Here is an 18,616-nt window from a genome sequence, read left to right on the forward strand (position 1 = left end):
GTGCTGGACCTATAGCTCCAGCCCCTCTCTACTGGCAGTGAGAGTTGGTGCTGGACCAGTAGTTTCATCCCCCCCCCTTCTACTGGCAGGGGGTTGGTGTTGTACCTGTTGCTCCAGCCCCCCTCTACTGGCAGGGGATTGGTGCTGGACCTGTAGCTCCAGCCCTCCTTCTACTGGCAGGGGATTGGTGCTGGACCTGTAGCTCCAGCCCTCCTTCTACTGGCAGGGGATTGGTGTTGTACCTGTTGCTCCAGCCCCCCTCTACTGGCAGGGGGTTGGTGCTGGACCTGTAGCTCCAGCCCCCCCCCCCCATCCCTCTACTGGCATGGGGTTGGTGTTGGCATTGTTGTGGAGTTCGTTGGCAATTTTAAGGCTTCAGTTTCTTCGTACCCAGCAGTGGTCTGATTTGGTTCGCTCTCTTACTGGATTCAACGTCCTCCTAGCGAGCACAAGAAATATTGCCGGAACAACCGTACACATCTTCAAGTGGAAACTAGATTGTTTCTCCTAAGGAGTGCTAGATCAACCGGGCTGTGGTGGATATGTGGGCCTGCGGGCCGCTCCAAGCAACAACCTAGTGGACCAAACTCTCTCAAGTCAAGCCTGGCTTCGGGCCGGGCTTGGGGAGTAGAACAACTTCCAGAACCCCATCAACCAGGTATACTTTTTTGGAAAGGTTGGTGGAGTGTCACCCGCTCTCTGTGAGGGGGCCAGGATCGCGGGTTCAATCACCATGCAGGCCAGAAATGGTTAACATGTTTCCTGTTGCCTCTGTTCACCAACCAGTAAATATTTATCCAGGAGTTAGGCAACTATTGTGGATTGTATGTTAAGGAAAGTCAGTAGTTGACCTTGGGGAACCTCGATAAACCTAAGAACAGGCTTCCTCTCCTCAAAACGCAACTCAATATCTTGTGGTATGACCTATGAGAGAAAATAACAAACTTACTGTTAATTGCTTCTGGGGAATCTCTAAAGTGATTTCCTGAACTTTATCCATGATGCTGGAGGCTGAGTCTCCCAGGTGTACGGGGTCAGCTGTGGCACCTGTCTCTGTGGTCATCATCTCCAGGGCCTCCCTGATGGTCTCCTGCACCTGTCATTACCAACACAAACATTAATGGTGGAGGCTGAGTCTCCCAGGTGTACGGGGTAAGCTGTGGAACCTGTCTCTGTGGTCATCATCTCCAGGGCCTCCCTGATGGTCTCCTGCACCTGTCATTACCAACACAAACATTAATGGTGGAGGCTGAGTCTCCCAGGTGTACGGGGTTAGCTGTGGCACCTGTCTCTGTGGTCATCATCTCCAGGGCCTCCCTGATGGTCTCCTGCACCTGTCATTACCAACACAAACATTAATGGTGGAGGCTGAGTCTCCCAGGTGTACGGGGTCAGCTGTGGCACCTGTCTCTGTGGTCGTCATCTCCAGGGCCTCCCTGATGGTCTCCTGCACCTGTCATTACCAACACAAACATTAATGGTGGAACCTGGACTATAATGAAGCATCAGGCTCTGAGTAAAGTAACTGGACTATAATGAAGCATCAGGCTCTGAGTAAAGTAACTGGACTATAATGAAGCATCAGGCTCTGAGTAAAGTAACTGGACTATAATGAAGCATCAGGCTCTGAGTAAAGTAACTGGACTATAATGAAGCATCTGGCTCTGAGTAAAGTAACTGGACTATAATGAAGCATCAGGCTCTGAGTAAAGTAACTGGACTATAATGAAGCATCTGGCTCTGAGTAAAGTAACTGGACTATAATGAAGCATCTGGCACTGAGTAAAGTAACTGGACTATAATGAAGCATCTGGCTCTGAGTAAAGTAACTGGACTATAATGAAGCATCAGGCTCTGAGTAAAGTAACTGGACTATAATGAAGCATCAGGCTCTGAGTAAAGTAACTGGACTATAATGAAGCATCAGGCTCTGAGTAAAGTAACTGGACTATAATGAAGCATCTGGCTCTGAGTAAAGTGACTGGACTATAATGAAGCATCAGGCTCTGAGTAAAGTAACTGGACTATAATGAAGCATCTGGCTCTGAGTAAAGTAACTGGACTATAATGAAGCATCAGGCTCTGAGTAAAATAATTTCACAATATAAGTAATGGTGTTTCTCTACACTGACCACAGTGTAGAGAAACACCAAGATGACAGTTGACTTTATTAATAAAAATGTTTCCTATCTATAAAGTCAACTCTCATCTTGATGTGTCTCCATGTCAAAAGTGTTTATATAGAGGCCATACTATACTCAGTTGGGTGAGAACAATGTGACCTTCGGTAGTGTACCTTCACCGAGGTGTGGACAGTGTTGACATCTGGGAAGAGTTCCTGGCACTTCCGGAACCAATCTTCTACCTTCACCTTGCACTCATCAGCTGTGTCTATGGTTGTGCCAACCTCCTGTGGGGTGTTGACTGTGTCGAGGCTCCCCAACATGGCCTGCAGCTGAGTCTTCCCTTCCTCTCCTTGTGTTGTCATATCCACCACACTGGTATCCTCCAGTTCCAAGAGCTTCATTGCTGACTTGTTCTGCTCTACCAGAGCATAGAGTCTGTCCTGGAGCTGGAGGTGGTGAGTCTTCCAGTCCCCCAGCTGCCCCCGGTACTCCCCCAGCTGGGACAGTACCTCTTCACAGCTAGTAATGAGGCTGCTGATGATGCTCTTCTGCTCCTGCACCAGGGAACGTAATGTCTTACTGATGCCTCTGGCGGGACCTTCATAAGGTTTTGCTGGCACTACTTCCTCAGTTGTTAGCTGGATATTTTTGAGTTTCCTAACAAAAGCCTCCACAGCATAGCTAATTGGGAACTGAGTAGCAGCTGTGGCAGTGTGCTCGGCACGGCAGCTGAGGCAGGTCAGCTGACCATTCTTGATAGCATTGTCAATACACTGGGAGCAGAATGTGTGGCCACATGGCAGTGTGCGAGGTCGTAGCTGATTGTCATCATAATCGTTAAAACACACTGAACATTCCTCTAGCTTGTTATCCTGTGGAAAAGAATATTTAGTTTGCTAGATGTATTTACATTTAAAACTAATATTACAGTACTTTATTTACTAATACAAATTACATAATATTTTTATACATTCTTTGTATTAGCTATTTCAAAGCAGGGTTAATATTACTGACAGATTAACACATTCACAGCAAGGCCAATATTTTTTATAAACATATCTCGGAGTATGGGATAATATATTTAGGTAACATATTGCAGCAGCAGGGCTGTTTGTAAGCCATACCTGAGAGTGCAGACTAACAAAACCCATCCTTACTTTATTATGAATAATGGAAGGAAATGTATGTATCGTATGTGATAATGGGGGAAGGATCAAGTATTCTTAGTCTAAGTTGGACAATAAATACACTGTGGGTTACATCTTAACACATGGGTTTTATTGAACTACTCTGGATTATTTTACACTTACTATGGGAACACACAATTACATTACAGGATTGTTGAGATTGAGTGATACTCTTCCCCAAACATAACCATGATGGATAAATTGACTATTGGTCTCACACAAATCTGGGCTTAGTTGATTTGGTGGTGATAAGACCACCAAATCTTATCTATTTAATTTATAAACTAAGTACAGTATATATATATATACTGTACTATATTATTTATTTCTCTGTATTATTATATATATATATATATATTATATATATTATATTATATTATATATATTATTTATTTCTCTGTGGATTTTCCGCATAAAATGATCAGTGTTTTGTGATCGTCAATTGCATATATATATATATATATATATATATATATATATATATATATATATATATATATATATATATATATATATATATATATATATATATATTATATATATATATATATTTATATATTCCTTGCCCAAGATTACTATCCGAGTGCCGGCGGTGGGGTGGTTCAAATAGCCTCGGCTATCACCTCATTATGTCCGATCGTGATGGTCAAGTGGATTAAGGCGTCTTGTACATACCAGTTGCGTTGCTCCTGGGAGTATGGGTTCGAGTCACTTCTGGGGTGTGAGTTTTCAGTTGCATATTGTCCTGGGGACCATTCAGGCTTGTTCGCATATATTTATATATTATATATATATATATATATATATATATATATATATATATATATATATATATATATATATATATACACACACACAATGGGGCCTCGACTTCCGATGCTAATCCGTTCCCAGAGACGGATCGTAAGTCGAAGCGATTTTTCCCATAAGAAATAAAGGGAATTGAATTAATCCGTTCCCCACCCTCCAAAATATTAACATACAAATACATACTGAATATACATACATTTTATACTGAATACAATTTTTTTTCTAACTACAATACAGTACCAAAGTGTCTCTTACCTTTATGGAGGGCTCTTGATGGCGTATGGAAGATGGTGATGAGGGGGGAGGAGGAGAGTTGTACCTGTTTGGAAGGGGAGTCCCCTTCCATTATCACATCAGGCAGTGATGTTTTCTCTGGGGTACTCTCTCTCCTACGTTTTGCCTGAATACCACTAGAACCTGGTTATGATTCAGTGCTTGTTTGTCTCACTACAAATTTGTCAAGAGGCATTTGTTGTTCCCTTAATTTTAACATTTGTCTGTAATGATGCATCAGTGTCATTGAATAGGTTAAGGCAACGACCTACTGCAGCTTGATTTGGGCGAGTCGTTTCAGCAAAGGTTTGCAATTCTTCCCATGCTGCACACATTTTCTTAATTGTTGAGGAAGAGACATTCTGTACTCTTGTATCTGCTATATGCTCATCCTTACATGGGTTTTCATATGTTGAGCCTTACCACTGACTTTCCTGGGACTCATGGCAAGGTATATAATAATTACTTTAATGTTCAAAATGCAAAAAATCACCACAAAAGCGGAATTTCTTAAAGGCACAATCGTCACTAAGCGGGCAGCTGTAGTAAACTGAGGCAGGTCGGCCGCGTGACTGGGAACCACTCGCTCTGTCGACCCGAACGTGTACCAACAAATATCGTAAGTCAACAACACCATCGGATGTCGAGTCGCATTTTTCGATGAAATTCACATCGTAACTCGAAATTATCGCAAGTAGGGGCAATCGTATGTCGAGGTGCCACTGTATATTATATATATATATATATATATATATATATATATATATATATATATATATATATATAATATATATATATATATATATATATATATATATATATATATATATATATATATATATATATATATATATATATATATATATATATATATACATGCGGAAAATCCACAGAGAAATATGAAATGAGGTGAACGTTTCGGCTTTGTTAAAGCCTTTGTCAACACCAGACTGACTAAGGAGAAGGGAAGGGGGAGGATATATAGGCCGACACCTGACCCAACCCATCCCTAGGGAAGGAATTAACCAAAAACAGGTATAGCTTAGCTTAGAATGGTCAAAGAGGATTAAGTGGTCAGAGAATAAGGATGAAAGATTAAAGAAAAGCCTCATAAACACACAATATATGAATATACAATTATAATGAGACATTGTAAGCCTCTCTATCAGAGTTGTTTCTTAAACTGTTGTGCAATATTATAACTTAAAAATGGATCAAGTTTATACATACCAGTACTAACATTATGAAGATTTGGACACTGACTGATTAGCGCAGACTCAATCAAATTCCGTTCCACGAAATCCCCACAATTGGTAATGCTTTTTGCCCCAGTCCAGTTAATATTGTGATCGCATAAACTCGTATGTAGATACAATGCATTAGACATTTGGGCAGTTCTAATACTATAAGCATGTTGTGACAACCGCAATTGTAAGGACTTTCCTGTTTGTCCAAGGTACACAGAATCACAATCATTGCAGGGAATCGAATACACACAACCTGCTGTATCAGGGGAGTTTTTTATTAAATTGGATTTGATCGTACTATTAGTGAACACCAAATTTATATTCAGTTTCTTAAAAATCAGAGACAATTTTTCAAGTCCACTCGCATAAGGAACCACCAATGAGTTAATCATTTTTGGTTTCGCCTTAGGGACGTGATTATAAAACGTACGCTTGGCTTGTCCAAACGAGAAATCCAAAAACCTCTTAGGATATTGTAAACTCTTCCCAATTTCATATATTTTAGCAATCTCTTCATCAAAAAACTCAGGGCTGCAAACCCTCAAAGCTCTTAGAAACATTCCTGAAAATACTGCCTGTTTAACTTTACTATGATGATTCGAATAAAAATGAACATACGACCCCACGTTGGTAGGTTTCCTATACACATTAAATTTGAACTTTCTAGTGACTCTATGAATCATAATGTCCAAAAACGGAAGAAAGAAGAAACTGAATATAAATTTGGTGTTCACTAATAGTACGATCAAATCCAATTTAATAAAAAACTCCCCTGATACAGCAGGTTGTGTGTATTCGATTCCCTGCAATGATTGTGATTCTGTGTACCTTGGACAAACAGGAAAGTCCTTACAATTGCGGTTGTCACAACATGCTTATAGTATTAGAACTGCCCAAATGTCTAATGCATTGTATCTACATACGAGTTTATGCGATCACAATATTAACTGGAATGGGGCAAAAAGCATTACCAATTGTGGGGATTTCGTGGAACGGAATTTGATTGAGTCTGCGCTAATCAGTCAGTGTCCAAATCTTCTTAATGTTAGTACTGGTATGTATAAACTTCATCCATTTTTAAGTTATAATATTGCACAACAGTTTAAGAAACAACTCTGATAGAGAGGCTTACAATGTCTCATTATAATTGTATATTCATATATTGTGTGTTTATGAGGCTTTTCTTTAATCTTTCATCCTTATTCTCTGACCACTTAATCCTCTTTGACCATTCTAAGCTAAGCTATACCTGTTTTTGGTTAATTCCTTCCCTAGGGATGGGTTGGGTCAGGTGTCGGCCTATATATCCTCCCCCTTCCCTTCTCCTTAGTCAGTCTGGTGTTGACAAAGGCTTTAACAAAGCCGAAACGTTCACCTCATTTCATATTTCTCTGTGGATTTTCCGCATAAAATGATCAGTGTTTTGTGATCGTCTATTGCATATAAATATATATATATATATATATATATATATATATATATATATATATATATATATATATATATATATATATATATATATATATATATATATATATGACAATGTCAGACCACGGAGGAAAAATGAAACAGGAAATTTCCTTAAGTACTTTCGTATATTAAATACATCTTCAGAAGGTCATTTTACAGATCGAGTGATGGGTATAAATAGGCAGGAGAGAGTGGTGAAGTAAGGTGAGGTACAATACTTGGACAACGCAGAAGGCCCATTGGCCCATCAGATGCACCCAATTAGCCCATCCGATGTAGCCCAATGGCCCATCTGATACAGCAGACATACAAGCATAATACATAGGTAATTATAACATAAAGAGGTAAATATATACAATAAATTAGTGAGACAAATGTTTTTCAATGATTCTACTTAAATCGCCCTTTAGCTGATCTATTAGAAATGGATCTAAGTTATATAGACCACTGCTAATATTCAAATTACTTTCTTTGGTGATCTGTATCAAAGCGGATTCAATTGTTTCTGTTATAGGTGCTTTTACACTTTGTTATTGAAGACGCACTCTCCCAATCAATTTGGTGAGCGTTTTCTGACAAATGCACAAACAAAGCATTAGATAATTGGCCATGTCTTACAGAGTATTTATGTTGCGATATTCTACATTTTAAATCTTTAGATGTTTGCCCGACATAGAACTTATTACATTCCTTACAAGGTATTTTATAAATGACGCAATTATCACTACGAGGGCTGTTCCTTACTAATAGCTTACCAACAGTGTTTTCGTAGCTAAACATTACATCTATATTAAAAAGTTTCAAGGCCTTGACAATATTCTCAAACCCAGAGAAATATGGTAAACATAACACATTCTTTGGGCGAGTCCTTTCACTGCATACATTATTATAATATGTACGACGAGCTTTGTTACGACAAACTTCCAAAAAATTCAGTGGGTAACAAAGCTTAAGACCAATCGAATCAATATTCTTAAATTCTTCATCTAAGAATTCTGGAGAGTAAGAGTAATTGAGAGTAAGAGTATGAGAGTAAGAGTGAGAGAGTGAGCATGAATGGGTAAGGGTGACTGAGAGTGAGTAAGAATGACAGAGTAAGAGTGACAGAGAGTAAGAGTGACAGAGAGTAAGAGTGACAGAGAGTAAGAGTGAAAGAGTAAGAGTGACAGAGAGTAAGAGTGACAGAGAGTAAGAGTGACAGAGAGTAAGAGTGACAGAGTAAGAGTGACAGAGTAAGAGTGACAGAGTAAGAGTGACAGAGAGTAAGAGTGACAGAGAGTAAGAGTGACAGAGAGTAAGAGTGACAGAGAGTAAGAGTGACAGAGTAAGAGTGACAGAGAGTAAGAGTGACAGAGTAAAAGTGACAGAGTAAGAGTGATAGAGAGTAAGAGTGACAGAGAGTAAGAGTGACAGAGAGTAAGAGTGACAGAGTAAGAGTGATAGAGAGTAAGAGTGACAGTGAGTAAGAGTGACAGAGAGTAAGAGTGACAGAGTAAGAGTGACAGAGAGTAAGAGTGACAGTGTAAGAGTGACAGAGTAAGAGTGATAGAGAGTAAGAGTGACAGAGAGTAAGAGTGACAGAGAGTAAGAGTGACAGAGAGTAAGAGTGACAGAGAGTAAGAGTGACAGAGTAAGAGAGTGAGAGTGATTATGAGAGAGTTAAGAGTGTGAGGTGTGAGAGGGTAGCAGGCCAGGGAGGCAGGATGTGTGGTCACAGGCGAGGCCTAGGCCTCGTGATCTCTAATGTTGGTTTTTATATATATGTTGGATTTTTTGTCCTGTTTCATATTATAATTATTTAGCAGGAATGTAATAAGATATTGCACAGTATTAATGTGACAATAATATATGCATTATTTCCTTGATAATCAAACTTGTTGTTCAAAGATAATATACAATCTTTGAAGGAAACATTTTGAGAGCGCGAGCTGGCAACACTGGGCTGGTGGGTGAGAGAGACATATGGTTAGTTGTACTCAGACCTTCAGTGGTGAAGGGTGTGTCCCAGCTGGCCGCCACCAGCCGCCACCCGCCGCCCGCCACCCGCCACCACCCACCACCAGCCGCCACCCACCACCAGCCGCCACCCACCACCAGCTGCCACCCGCCACCAGCCGCCACCCGCCGCCACCCGCAACCCACCACCAGCCGCCACCCACCACCAGCCGCCACCCGCCACCACCCACCACCAGCCGCCACCCGCCACCACCCACCACCAGCCGCCACCCGCCACCACCCACCACCAGCCGCCACCCGCCACCACCCACCACCAGCCGCCACCCGCCACCACCCGCCACCCGCCACCACCCACCACCAGCCGCCACCCGCCACCACCCACCACCAGCCGCCACCGCCACCCACCACCAGCCGCCACCCGCCACCACCCACCACCAGCCGCCACCCGCCACCAGCCGCCACCCGCCACCAGCCGCCACCACCCACCACCAGCCGCCACCCGCCACCAGCCACCGCCACCCACCACCGCCACTCACCACCCGCCGCCACCACCCACCACCAGCCGCCACCCGCCACCAGCCACCGCCACCCACCACCGCCACCCGCCGCCACCACCCACCACCAGCCGCCACCCGCCACCACCCACCACCAGCCGCCACCCGCCACCACCCACCACCAGCCGCCACCCGCCACCACCCACCGCCATTCACCACCCGCCGCCACCACCCACCACCCGCCGCCACTCGCCACCCACCCCCAGCCGCCACCCGCCACCACCAGCCGCCACCCACCACCAGCCGCCACCCGCCACCACCCACCACCAGCCGCCACCCGCCGCCACCCACCACCAGCCGCCACCCGCCACCACCAGCCGCCACCAGCCACCGCCACCCACCACCGCCACTCACCACCCGCCGCCACCACCCACCACCAGCCGCCACCCGCCACCAGCCACCGCCACCCACCACCGCCACCCGCCGCCACCACCCACCACCACCACCCACCACCACCACCACCACCCACCACCACCACCACCAGCCGCCGCCGCCACCACCACCCACCACCACCGCCGCCACCACCCATCACCGCCGCCGCCACCACCACCGCCGCCGCCACCACCCATCACCGCCGCCGCCACCACCACCTGCCACCAGCCTCCACCACCGCCCGCTATCAGCCGTCACCGCCCGTTGCCACAGTCGCCACCGCAAGCCGCCACCGCCAGCCGCCACCAGCCCCCCCCCACCGCCGATCGTCACCACCCACCACAGCCGCCGCCGCCCGCCACCGCCCGCCACCGCCCGCCACCACCCACCACAGCCGCCACCACCCACCACCCGCCGCCGCCACCCACCACCCGCCGCCACCACCCACCACCAGCCGCCGCCGCCACCACCACCCACCACCACCGCCGCCACCACCCACCACCACCGCCGCCACCACCACCCACCACCACCGCCACCACCACCCACCACCACCGCCGCCACCACCCACCACCGCCAGCCGCCACTACTCATCACAGACGCCGCCACCCGCCACCGCCCGCCACCACCGCCAGACACAGCCGCCAGTGTCCGCCACCGCCGCCACTGTCCGCCACCGCCGCCACTGTCCGCCACCGCCGTCACTGTCCGCCACCGCCGCCACTGTCCGCCACCGCCACCACTGTCTGCCACCGCCACCACTGTCCGCCCACCGCCGCCACTGTTCGCCCGCCGCCGCCACTGTTCGCCCGCCGCCGCCACTGTCCGCCCGCCGCCGCCACTGTCCGCCCGCCGCCGCCACTGTCCGCCCGCCGCCGCCACTGTCCGCCCGCCGCCACTGTCCACCACCGCCGCCAAAGCCGCCACGGTCCGCCCGCCGCCACTATCCGCCACAGCCGCCACTGTCCGCCCGCCGCCACTATCCGCCACCGCCGCCACTGTCCTCCCGCCGCCACTGTCCGCCCGCCGCCGCCCTGTCCGCCCGCCGCCACTATCCGCCACCGCCGCCACTGTCCGCCCGCCGCCACTGTCCGCCCGCCGCCACTATCCGCCACCGCCGCCACTGTCCGCCCGACGCCACTGTCCGCCACCGCCGCCACTTTCCACCCGCCGCCACTGTCCGCCCGCTGCCACTATCCGCCACCGCCACCTCTGTCCGCCACCGCCACCACTGTCCGCCACCGCCACCACTGTCTGCCACCGCCACCACTGTCCGCCCGCCGCCACCACTGTCCGCCCGCCACCACCACTGTCCGCCCGCCGCCACCACTGTCCGCCCGCCGCCACCACTGTCCGCCCGCCGCCTCCACTGTCCGCCCGCCGCCACCACTGCCCGCCCGCCGCCACCACTGTCCGCCCGCCGCCGCCACTGTCCGCCCGCCGCCGCCACTGTCCGCCCGCTGGCGCCACTGTCCACCACCGCCGCCGCCACTGTCCACCACCGCCGCCGCCACTGTCCACCACCGCCGCCAAAGCCGCCACGGTCCGCCCGCCGCCACTATCCGCCACAGCCGCCACTATCCGCCACCGCCGCCACTGTCCGCCCACCGCCACTGTCCGCCCGCCGCCACTATCCGCCACCGCCGCCACTGTCCGCCCGCCGCCACTATCCGCCACCGCCGCCACTGTCCGCCCGCCGCCACTGTCCGCCCGCCGCCGCCACTGTCCGCCCGCCGCCGCCACTGTCTGCCCGCCGCCGCCACTGTCCGCCCGCCGCCGCCACTGTCCGCCCGCCGCCACTGTCCACCACCCGCCGCCACCACCCACCACCCGCCGCCACTCGCCACCCACCCCCAGCCGCCACCCGCCACCACCAGCCGCCACCCACCACCAGCCGCCACCCGCCACCACCCACCACCAGCCGCCACCCGCCGCCACCCACCACCAGCCGCCACCCGCCACCACCAGCCGCCACCAGCCACCGCCACCCACCACCGCCACTCACCACCCGCCGCCACCACCCACCACCAGCCGCCACCCGCCACCAGCCACCGCCACCCACCACCGCCACCCGCCGCCACCACCCACCACCACCACCCACCACCACCACCACCACCCACCACCACCACCACCAGCCGCCGCCGCCACCACCACCCACCACCACCGCCGCCACCACCCATCACCGCCGCCGCCACCACCACCGCCGCCGCCACCACCCATCACCGCCGCCGCCACCACCACCTGCCACCAGCCTCCACCACCGCCCGCTATCAGCCGTCACCGCCCGTTGCCACAGTCGCCACCGCAAGCCGCCACCGCCAGCCGCCACCAGCCCCCCCCCACCGCCGATCGTCACCACCCACCACAGCCGCCGCCGCCCGCCACCGCCCGCCACCGCCCGCCACCACCCACCACAGCCGCCACCACCCACCACCCGCCGCCGCCACCCACCACCCGCCGCCACCACCCACCACCAGCCGCCGCCGCCACCACCACCCACCACCACCGCCGCCACCACCCACCACCACCGCCGCCACCACCACCCACCACCACCGCCACCACCACCCACCACCACCGCCGCCACCACCCACCACCGCCAGCCGCCACTACTCATCACAGACGCCGCCACCCGCCACCGCCCGCCACCACCGCCAGACACAGCCGCCAGTGTCCGCCACCGCCGCCACTGTCCGCCACCGCCGCCACTGTCCGCCACCGCCGTCACTGTCCGCCACCGCCGCCACTGTCCGCCACCGCCACCACTGTCTGCCACCGCCACCACTGTCCGCCCACCGCCGCCACTGTTCGCCCGCCGCCGCCACTGTTCGCCCGCCGCCGCCACTGTCCGCCCGCCGCCGCCACTGTCCGCCCGCCGCCGCCACTGTCCGCCCGCCGCCGCCACTGTCCGCCCGCCGCCACTGTCCACCACCGCCGCCAAAGCCGCCACGGTCCGCCCGCCGCCACTATCCGCCACAGCCGCCACTGTCCGCCCGCCGCCACTATCCGCCACCGCCGCCACTGTCCTCCCGCCGCCACTGTCCGCCCGCCGCCGCCCTGTCCGCCCGCCGCCACTATCCGCCACCGCCGCCACTGTCCGCCCGCCGCCACTGTCCGCCCGCCGCCACTATCCGCCACCGCCGCCACTGTCCGCCCGACGCCACTGTCCGCCACCGCCGCCACTTTCCACCCGCCGCCACTGTCCGCCCGCTGCCACTATCCGCCACCGCCACCTCTGTCCGCCACCGCCACCACTGTCCGCCACCGCCACCACTGTCTGCCACCGCCACCACTGTCCGCCCGCCGCCACCACTGTCCGCCCGCCACCACCACTGTCCGCCCGCCGCCACCACTGTCCGCCCGCCGCCACCACTGTCCGCCCGCCGCCTCCACTGTCCGCCCGCCGCCACCACTGCCCGCCCGCCGCCACCACTGTCCGCCCGCCGCCGCCACTGTCCGCCCGCCGCCGCCACTGTCCGCCCGCTGGCGCCACTGTCCACCACCGCCGCCGCCACTGTCCACCACCGCCGCCGCCACTGTCCACCACCGCCGCCAAAGCCGCCACGGTCCGCCCGCCGCCACTATCCGCCACAGCCGCCACTATCCGCCACCGCCGCCACTGTCCGCCCACCGCCACTGTCCGCCCGCCGCCACTATCCGCCACCGCCGCCACTGTCCGCCCGCCGCCACTATCCGCCACCGCCGCCACTGTCCGCCCGCCGCCACTGTCCGCCCGCCGCCGCCCCTGTCCGCCCGCCGCCGCCACTGTCTGCCCGCCGCCGCCACTGTCCGCCCGCCGCCGCCACTGTCCGCCCGCCGCCACTGTCCACCACCGCCGCCACGGTCCGCCCGCCGCCACTATCCGCCACAGCCGCCACTGTCCGCCCGCCGCCACTGTCCGCCCGCCGCCACTATCCGCCACCGCCGCCACTGTCCTCCCGCCGCCACTGTCCGCCCGCCGCCGCCCTGTCCGCCCGCCGCCACTATCCGCCACCGCCGCCACTGTCCGCCACCGCCGCCACTGTCCGCCCGCCGCCACTATCCGCCACCGCCGCCACTGTCCGCCCGACACCACTGTCCGCCCGACGCCACTGTCCGCCACCGCCGCCACTTTCCACCCGCCGCCACTGTCCGCCCGCTGCCACTATCCGCCACCGCCACCTCTGTCCGCCACCGCCACCACTGTCCGCCACCGCCACCACTGTCTGCCACCGCCACCACTGTCCGCCCGCCGCCACCACTGTCCGCCCGCCACCACCACTGTCCGTCCGCCGCCACCACTGTCCGCCCGCCGCCACCACTGTCCGCCCGCCGCCTCCACTGTCCGCCCGCCGCCACCACTGTCCGCCCGCCGCCACCACTGTCCGCCCGCCGCCGCCACTGTCCGCCCGCCGCCGCCACTGTCCGCCCGCTGGCGCCACTGTCCGCCCGCCGCCACTGTCCACCACCGCCGCCGCCACTGTCCACCACTGCCGCCAAAGCCGCCACTATCCGCCACAGCCGCCACTATCCGCCACCGCCGCCACTGTCCGCCCACCGCCACTGTCCGCCCGCCGCCACTATCCGCCACCGCCGCCACTGTCCGCCCGCCGCCACTATCCGCCACCGCCGCCACTGTCCGCCCGCCGCCGCCACTGTCCGCCCGCCGCCACTGTCCGCCCGCCGCCACTATCCGCCACCGCCGCCACTGTCCGCCACAGCCGCCACTCTCCGCCGTACAGCCTCCCCTCTCTCCGTTAGTAAATAATTTTAATTGTTAGTAAATAATAAAAGAAATATAAATTATTAGATTTTTTTTACCCTTCAATTGGTTTTAATATTAAAATTGAAAATAATAATATAATATAAAATATAATAAAAATAATATAATATAAAATATAATTTAATTTCAAGAAATTTAACTTTACACACAAAGATGTGAAAAGGGTTCAGATTATTGGCTCAAACCTTTCATAAGAGATTCATATTGGTATATGAATGGATTATGAATGACTCATGTTAGGAGTGTAAAGTTGCCACAACATCTCAAATTAGTGTTAGATACATATGTCTTGGTTATAAGTTTTGGAAACCTATTTAAGTCCACACACAATATCGTATCTGATACGATAAAACAAACGTTTCCAATACTTTCAAATACTTTCCAGATATGTTGTGGCAACCTAAAATTGTTTGCTGGGTAGGCCGTTTGCATTTACTTCCATTCTTCCCCTTTAACTTTACCCAATATTTCGTGTTCTATCTTGTGTTGAAAGTTTGTTTTCACCTCATCCAAAACTGTTGTAACATATCACCTCACCCAAATGCAGGTATATAAAATGAAAAGCCATTTGAATTATAGCATAGTAAGAAATCTGTTTAGTGTTTGCAGGTTATAGTTGTGTGTGTGTAAACTAAAGTCTTTGAAAATGTAATTAGTTATTACGAAACGCGTTCAAGTGTGGTGTCAGACTAGAAATAAAAATGAATTTTGGAGAACTGATTTTTCAATTACCATCGACAGTGAAAAGAAACATAAGAAATATTGAGAAAATTTGTGTTAGAATTATTAATCTTATTTTTTCGGTCATATTTAATAATATATGTCTACAGGAAAGAATGCTACCAAAATATACTAATATATATATATATATATATATATATATATATATATATATATATATATATATATATATATATATATATATATATGCGAACAAGCCTGAATGGTCCCCAGGACAATATGCAACTGAAAACTCACACCCCAGAAGTGACTCGAACCCATACTCCCAGGAGCAACGCAACTGGTATGTACAAGACGCCTTAATCCACTTGACCATCACGACCGGACATAATGAGGTGATAGCCGAGGCTATTTGAACCACCCCACCGCCGGCACTCGGATAGTAATCTTTGGGCATAGCATTTTACCAAATCACCTCATTCTTTGGGGCACACGTGAGGAACACAAATGCGAACAAGCCTGAATGGTCCCCAGGACAATATGCAACTGAAAACTCACACCCCAGAAGTGACTCGAACCCATACTCCCAGGAGCAACGCAACTGGTATGTACAAGACGCCTTAATCCACTTGACCATCACGACCGGACATAATGAGGTGATAGCCGAGGCTATTTGAACCACCCCACCGCCGGCACTCGGATAGTAATCTTGGGCATAGCATTTTACCAAATCACCTCATTCTTTGGGGCACACGTGAGGAACACAAATGCGAACAAGCCTGAATGGTCCCCAGGACAATATGCAACTGAAAACTCACACCCCAGAAGTGACTCGAACCCATACTCCCAGGAGCAACGCAACTGGTATGTACAAGACGCCTTAATCTACTTGACCATCACGACCGGACATAATGAGGTGATAGCCGAGGCTATTTGAACCACCCCACCGCCGGCACTCGGATAGTAATCTTGGGCATAGCATTTTACCAAATCACCTCATTCTTTGGGGCACACGTGAGGAACACAAATGTGAACAAGCCTGAATGGTCCCCAGGACAATATGCAACTGAAAACTCACACCCCAGAAGTGACTCGAACCCATACTCCCAGGAGCAACGCAACTGGTATGTACAAGACGCCTTAATCCACTTGACCATCACGACCGGACATAATGAGGTGTCCGGTCTAATATATATATATAATATATATATATATATATATATATATATATATATATATATATATATATATATATATATATATATATATATATATATATATTAGTATATTTTGGTAGCATTCTTTCCTGTAGACATATATTATTAAATATGACCGAAAAAATAAGATTAATAATTCTAACACAAATTTTCTCAATATTTCGGCAGTCTCCGTGGTGTAGTGGTAAGACACTCGCCTGGCGTTCCGCGAGCGCTATGTCATGGGTTCGTATCCTGGCCGGGGAGAATTTACTGGGCGCAATTCCTTAACTGTAGCCTCTGTTTAACGCAACAGTAAAATGTGTACTTGGATGAAAAAACGATTCTTCGCGGCAGGGGATCGTATTCCAGGTACCATAGGATTAAGGACTTGCCCGAAACGCTACGCGTACTAGTGGCTGTACAAGAATGTAACAACTCTTGTATATTAGTATATTTTGGTAGCAGTCTTTCCTGTAGACATATATTATTAAATATGACCGAAAAAGTAAGATTAATAATTCTAACACGAATTTTCTCTATCTTTCTTACATTTCTTTTCACTGTTGATGGTAATTCAAAGATCAATTCTCCAAAATTCATTTTTATTTCTAGTCTGACGCGACACTTGAGCGCGTTTTGTAAAACTTATTACATTTTCAAAGACTTTAGTTTACAAACACACAACTGAAACTGAATAGAGCTTACACATCTTCGAGGTTTATATCTACATTTGGGTGAGGTGGATGAGGTGAAAAAACGAACTTTCAACAATGGGTATTCAATGGGTATTAAATTCCAACACAAGACAGAACACGAAACAATGGGTATTCAATGGGTATTAAATTCAAACACAAGACAGAACACGAAACAATGGGTATTGAATGGAAGTAATTGTAGAAAGCCTATTGGTCCATATTTCTTGATGCTTCTATATTGGAGCGGAGTCTTGAAGTGGGTAGAATATAGTTGTGCATTAATTGGCTGTTGATTGCTGGTGTTGACTTCTTGATGTGTAGTGCTTCGCAGACGTCAAGCCGCCTGCTATCACTGTATCTATCGATGATTATCAAACAACACAGAAATCATCGATAGATACAGCGATAGCAGGCGGCTTGACATGTGAACGCGTTTCGTAATAAATTATTACATTTTCAAAGACTTTAGTTTACACACACACAACTAACTTGCAAACACTAAACAGAGTTTAACCCTTAAACTGCTCATGGTGTATACATACGCCCTGAGTAACATGTCCCACGGTGCGCATGGCGAATATATATGCCATAGGGTGCCAGGCCAGATTCAAATGGACCGCGGCTACACGGGGTTCACAGTAACTTCCTCAGGGCTCTTGTAAACAGACGCCATTTTTTTTTTAAATCGTGGGCAATATTCTCAGGTGTAAGAGGCACAGTACTGTTGGAGGAACCAAGGCTGGCGCACGCAGCATGAGCGAACAGCATTGCTGTTCAGCTTGTGACCACAGCATCGCCAAAAAATGTCAAAATATATAATTGTTATTATTTAGCGATGACAATATCACAGATAACCCATGACTGTGATATAAATAACCAGGGTTGTGATAATGGCAGGATTGTTGTAATAATTAGCGCTGTGGGAAGAGTGATGCTGAGAGACGGAGGGAGACAGCATCGTTTACTGACTGTGTGGCCACCTGTTATTGTTTGCATTCACCATACCAGGTCAGTGGTTCTCTATGGTGAACACAAATGTAGATATTTATATATAATGTGTGTATTAGTGTAATAACAGCAAAAGGATTATGCTGGGAGGAGCCATTTGGGTGACGGAGGTGACGTCGTCTGCACGATTTGTCTAGCTGTTTAGAGGGTGGCCACTATGCTCTTTGGGCGCACTACAAGCTTAGGTGTACAGTTACGGTGCATAAAACATGTAGATACTTATATATAATACGTGTATATAGGGTAATAACACTGCAAACAGTATTGTTGGGGGAGAAAGTT

At 50.7% G+C, this 18,616-nt stretch overlaps 1 protein-coding gene across 1 annotated transcript in view; it reads right to left on the reverse strand.

Moving 5' to 3' along the window:
- Positions 1-478: 478 nt before the first annotated feature.
- LOC138371372 (tripartite motif containing 13-like) overlaps positions 479-18,616 on the reverse strand; it is a 52,914-nt gene continuing 34,776 nt past the window's right edge. The window contains exons 3-4 of the mRNA XM_069336154.1: positions 2,297-2,998; positions 479-1,096 (exon numbers count right to left, since the gene is read on the reverse strand). Of these exons, the coding sequence (XP_069192255.1) occupies positions 905-1,096; positions 2,297-2,998 (894 nt within the window). The 3' untranslated portion in view covers positions 479-904. The remainder of the gene's footprint in view (positions 1,097-2,296; positions 2,999-18,616) is intronic.

The sequence above is a fragment of the Procambarus clarkii genome, chromosome 35, assembly GCF_040958095.1.
Source record: "Procambarus clarkii isolate CNS0578487 chromosome 35, FALCON_Pclarkii_2.0, whole genome shotgun sequence".
NCBI classification, from domain to species: domain Eukaryota; kingdom Metazoa; phylum Arthropoda; class Malacostraca; order Decapoda; family Cambaridae; genus Procambarus; species Procambarus clarkii.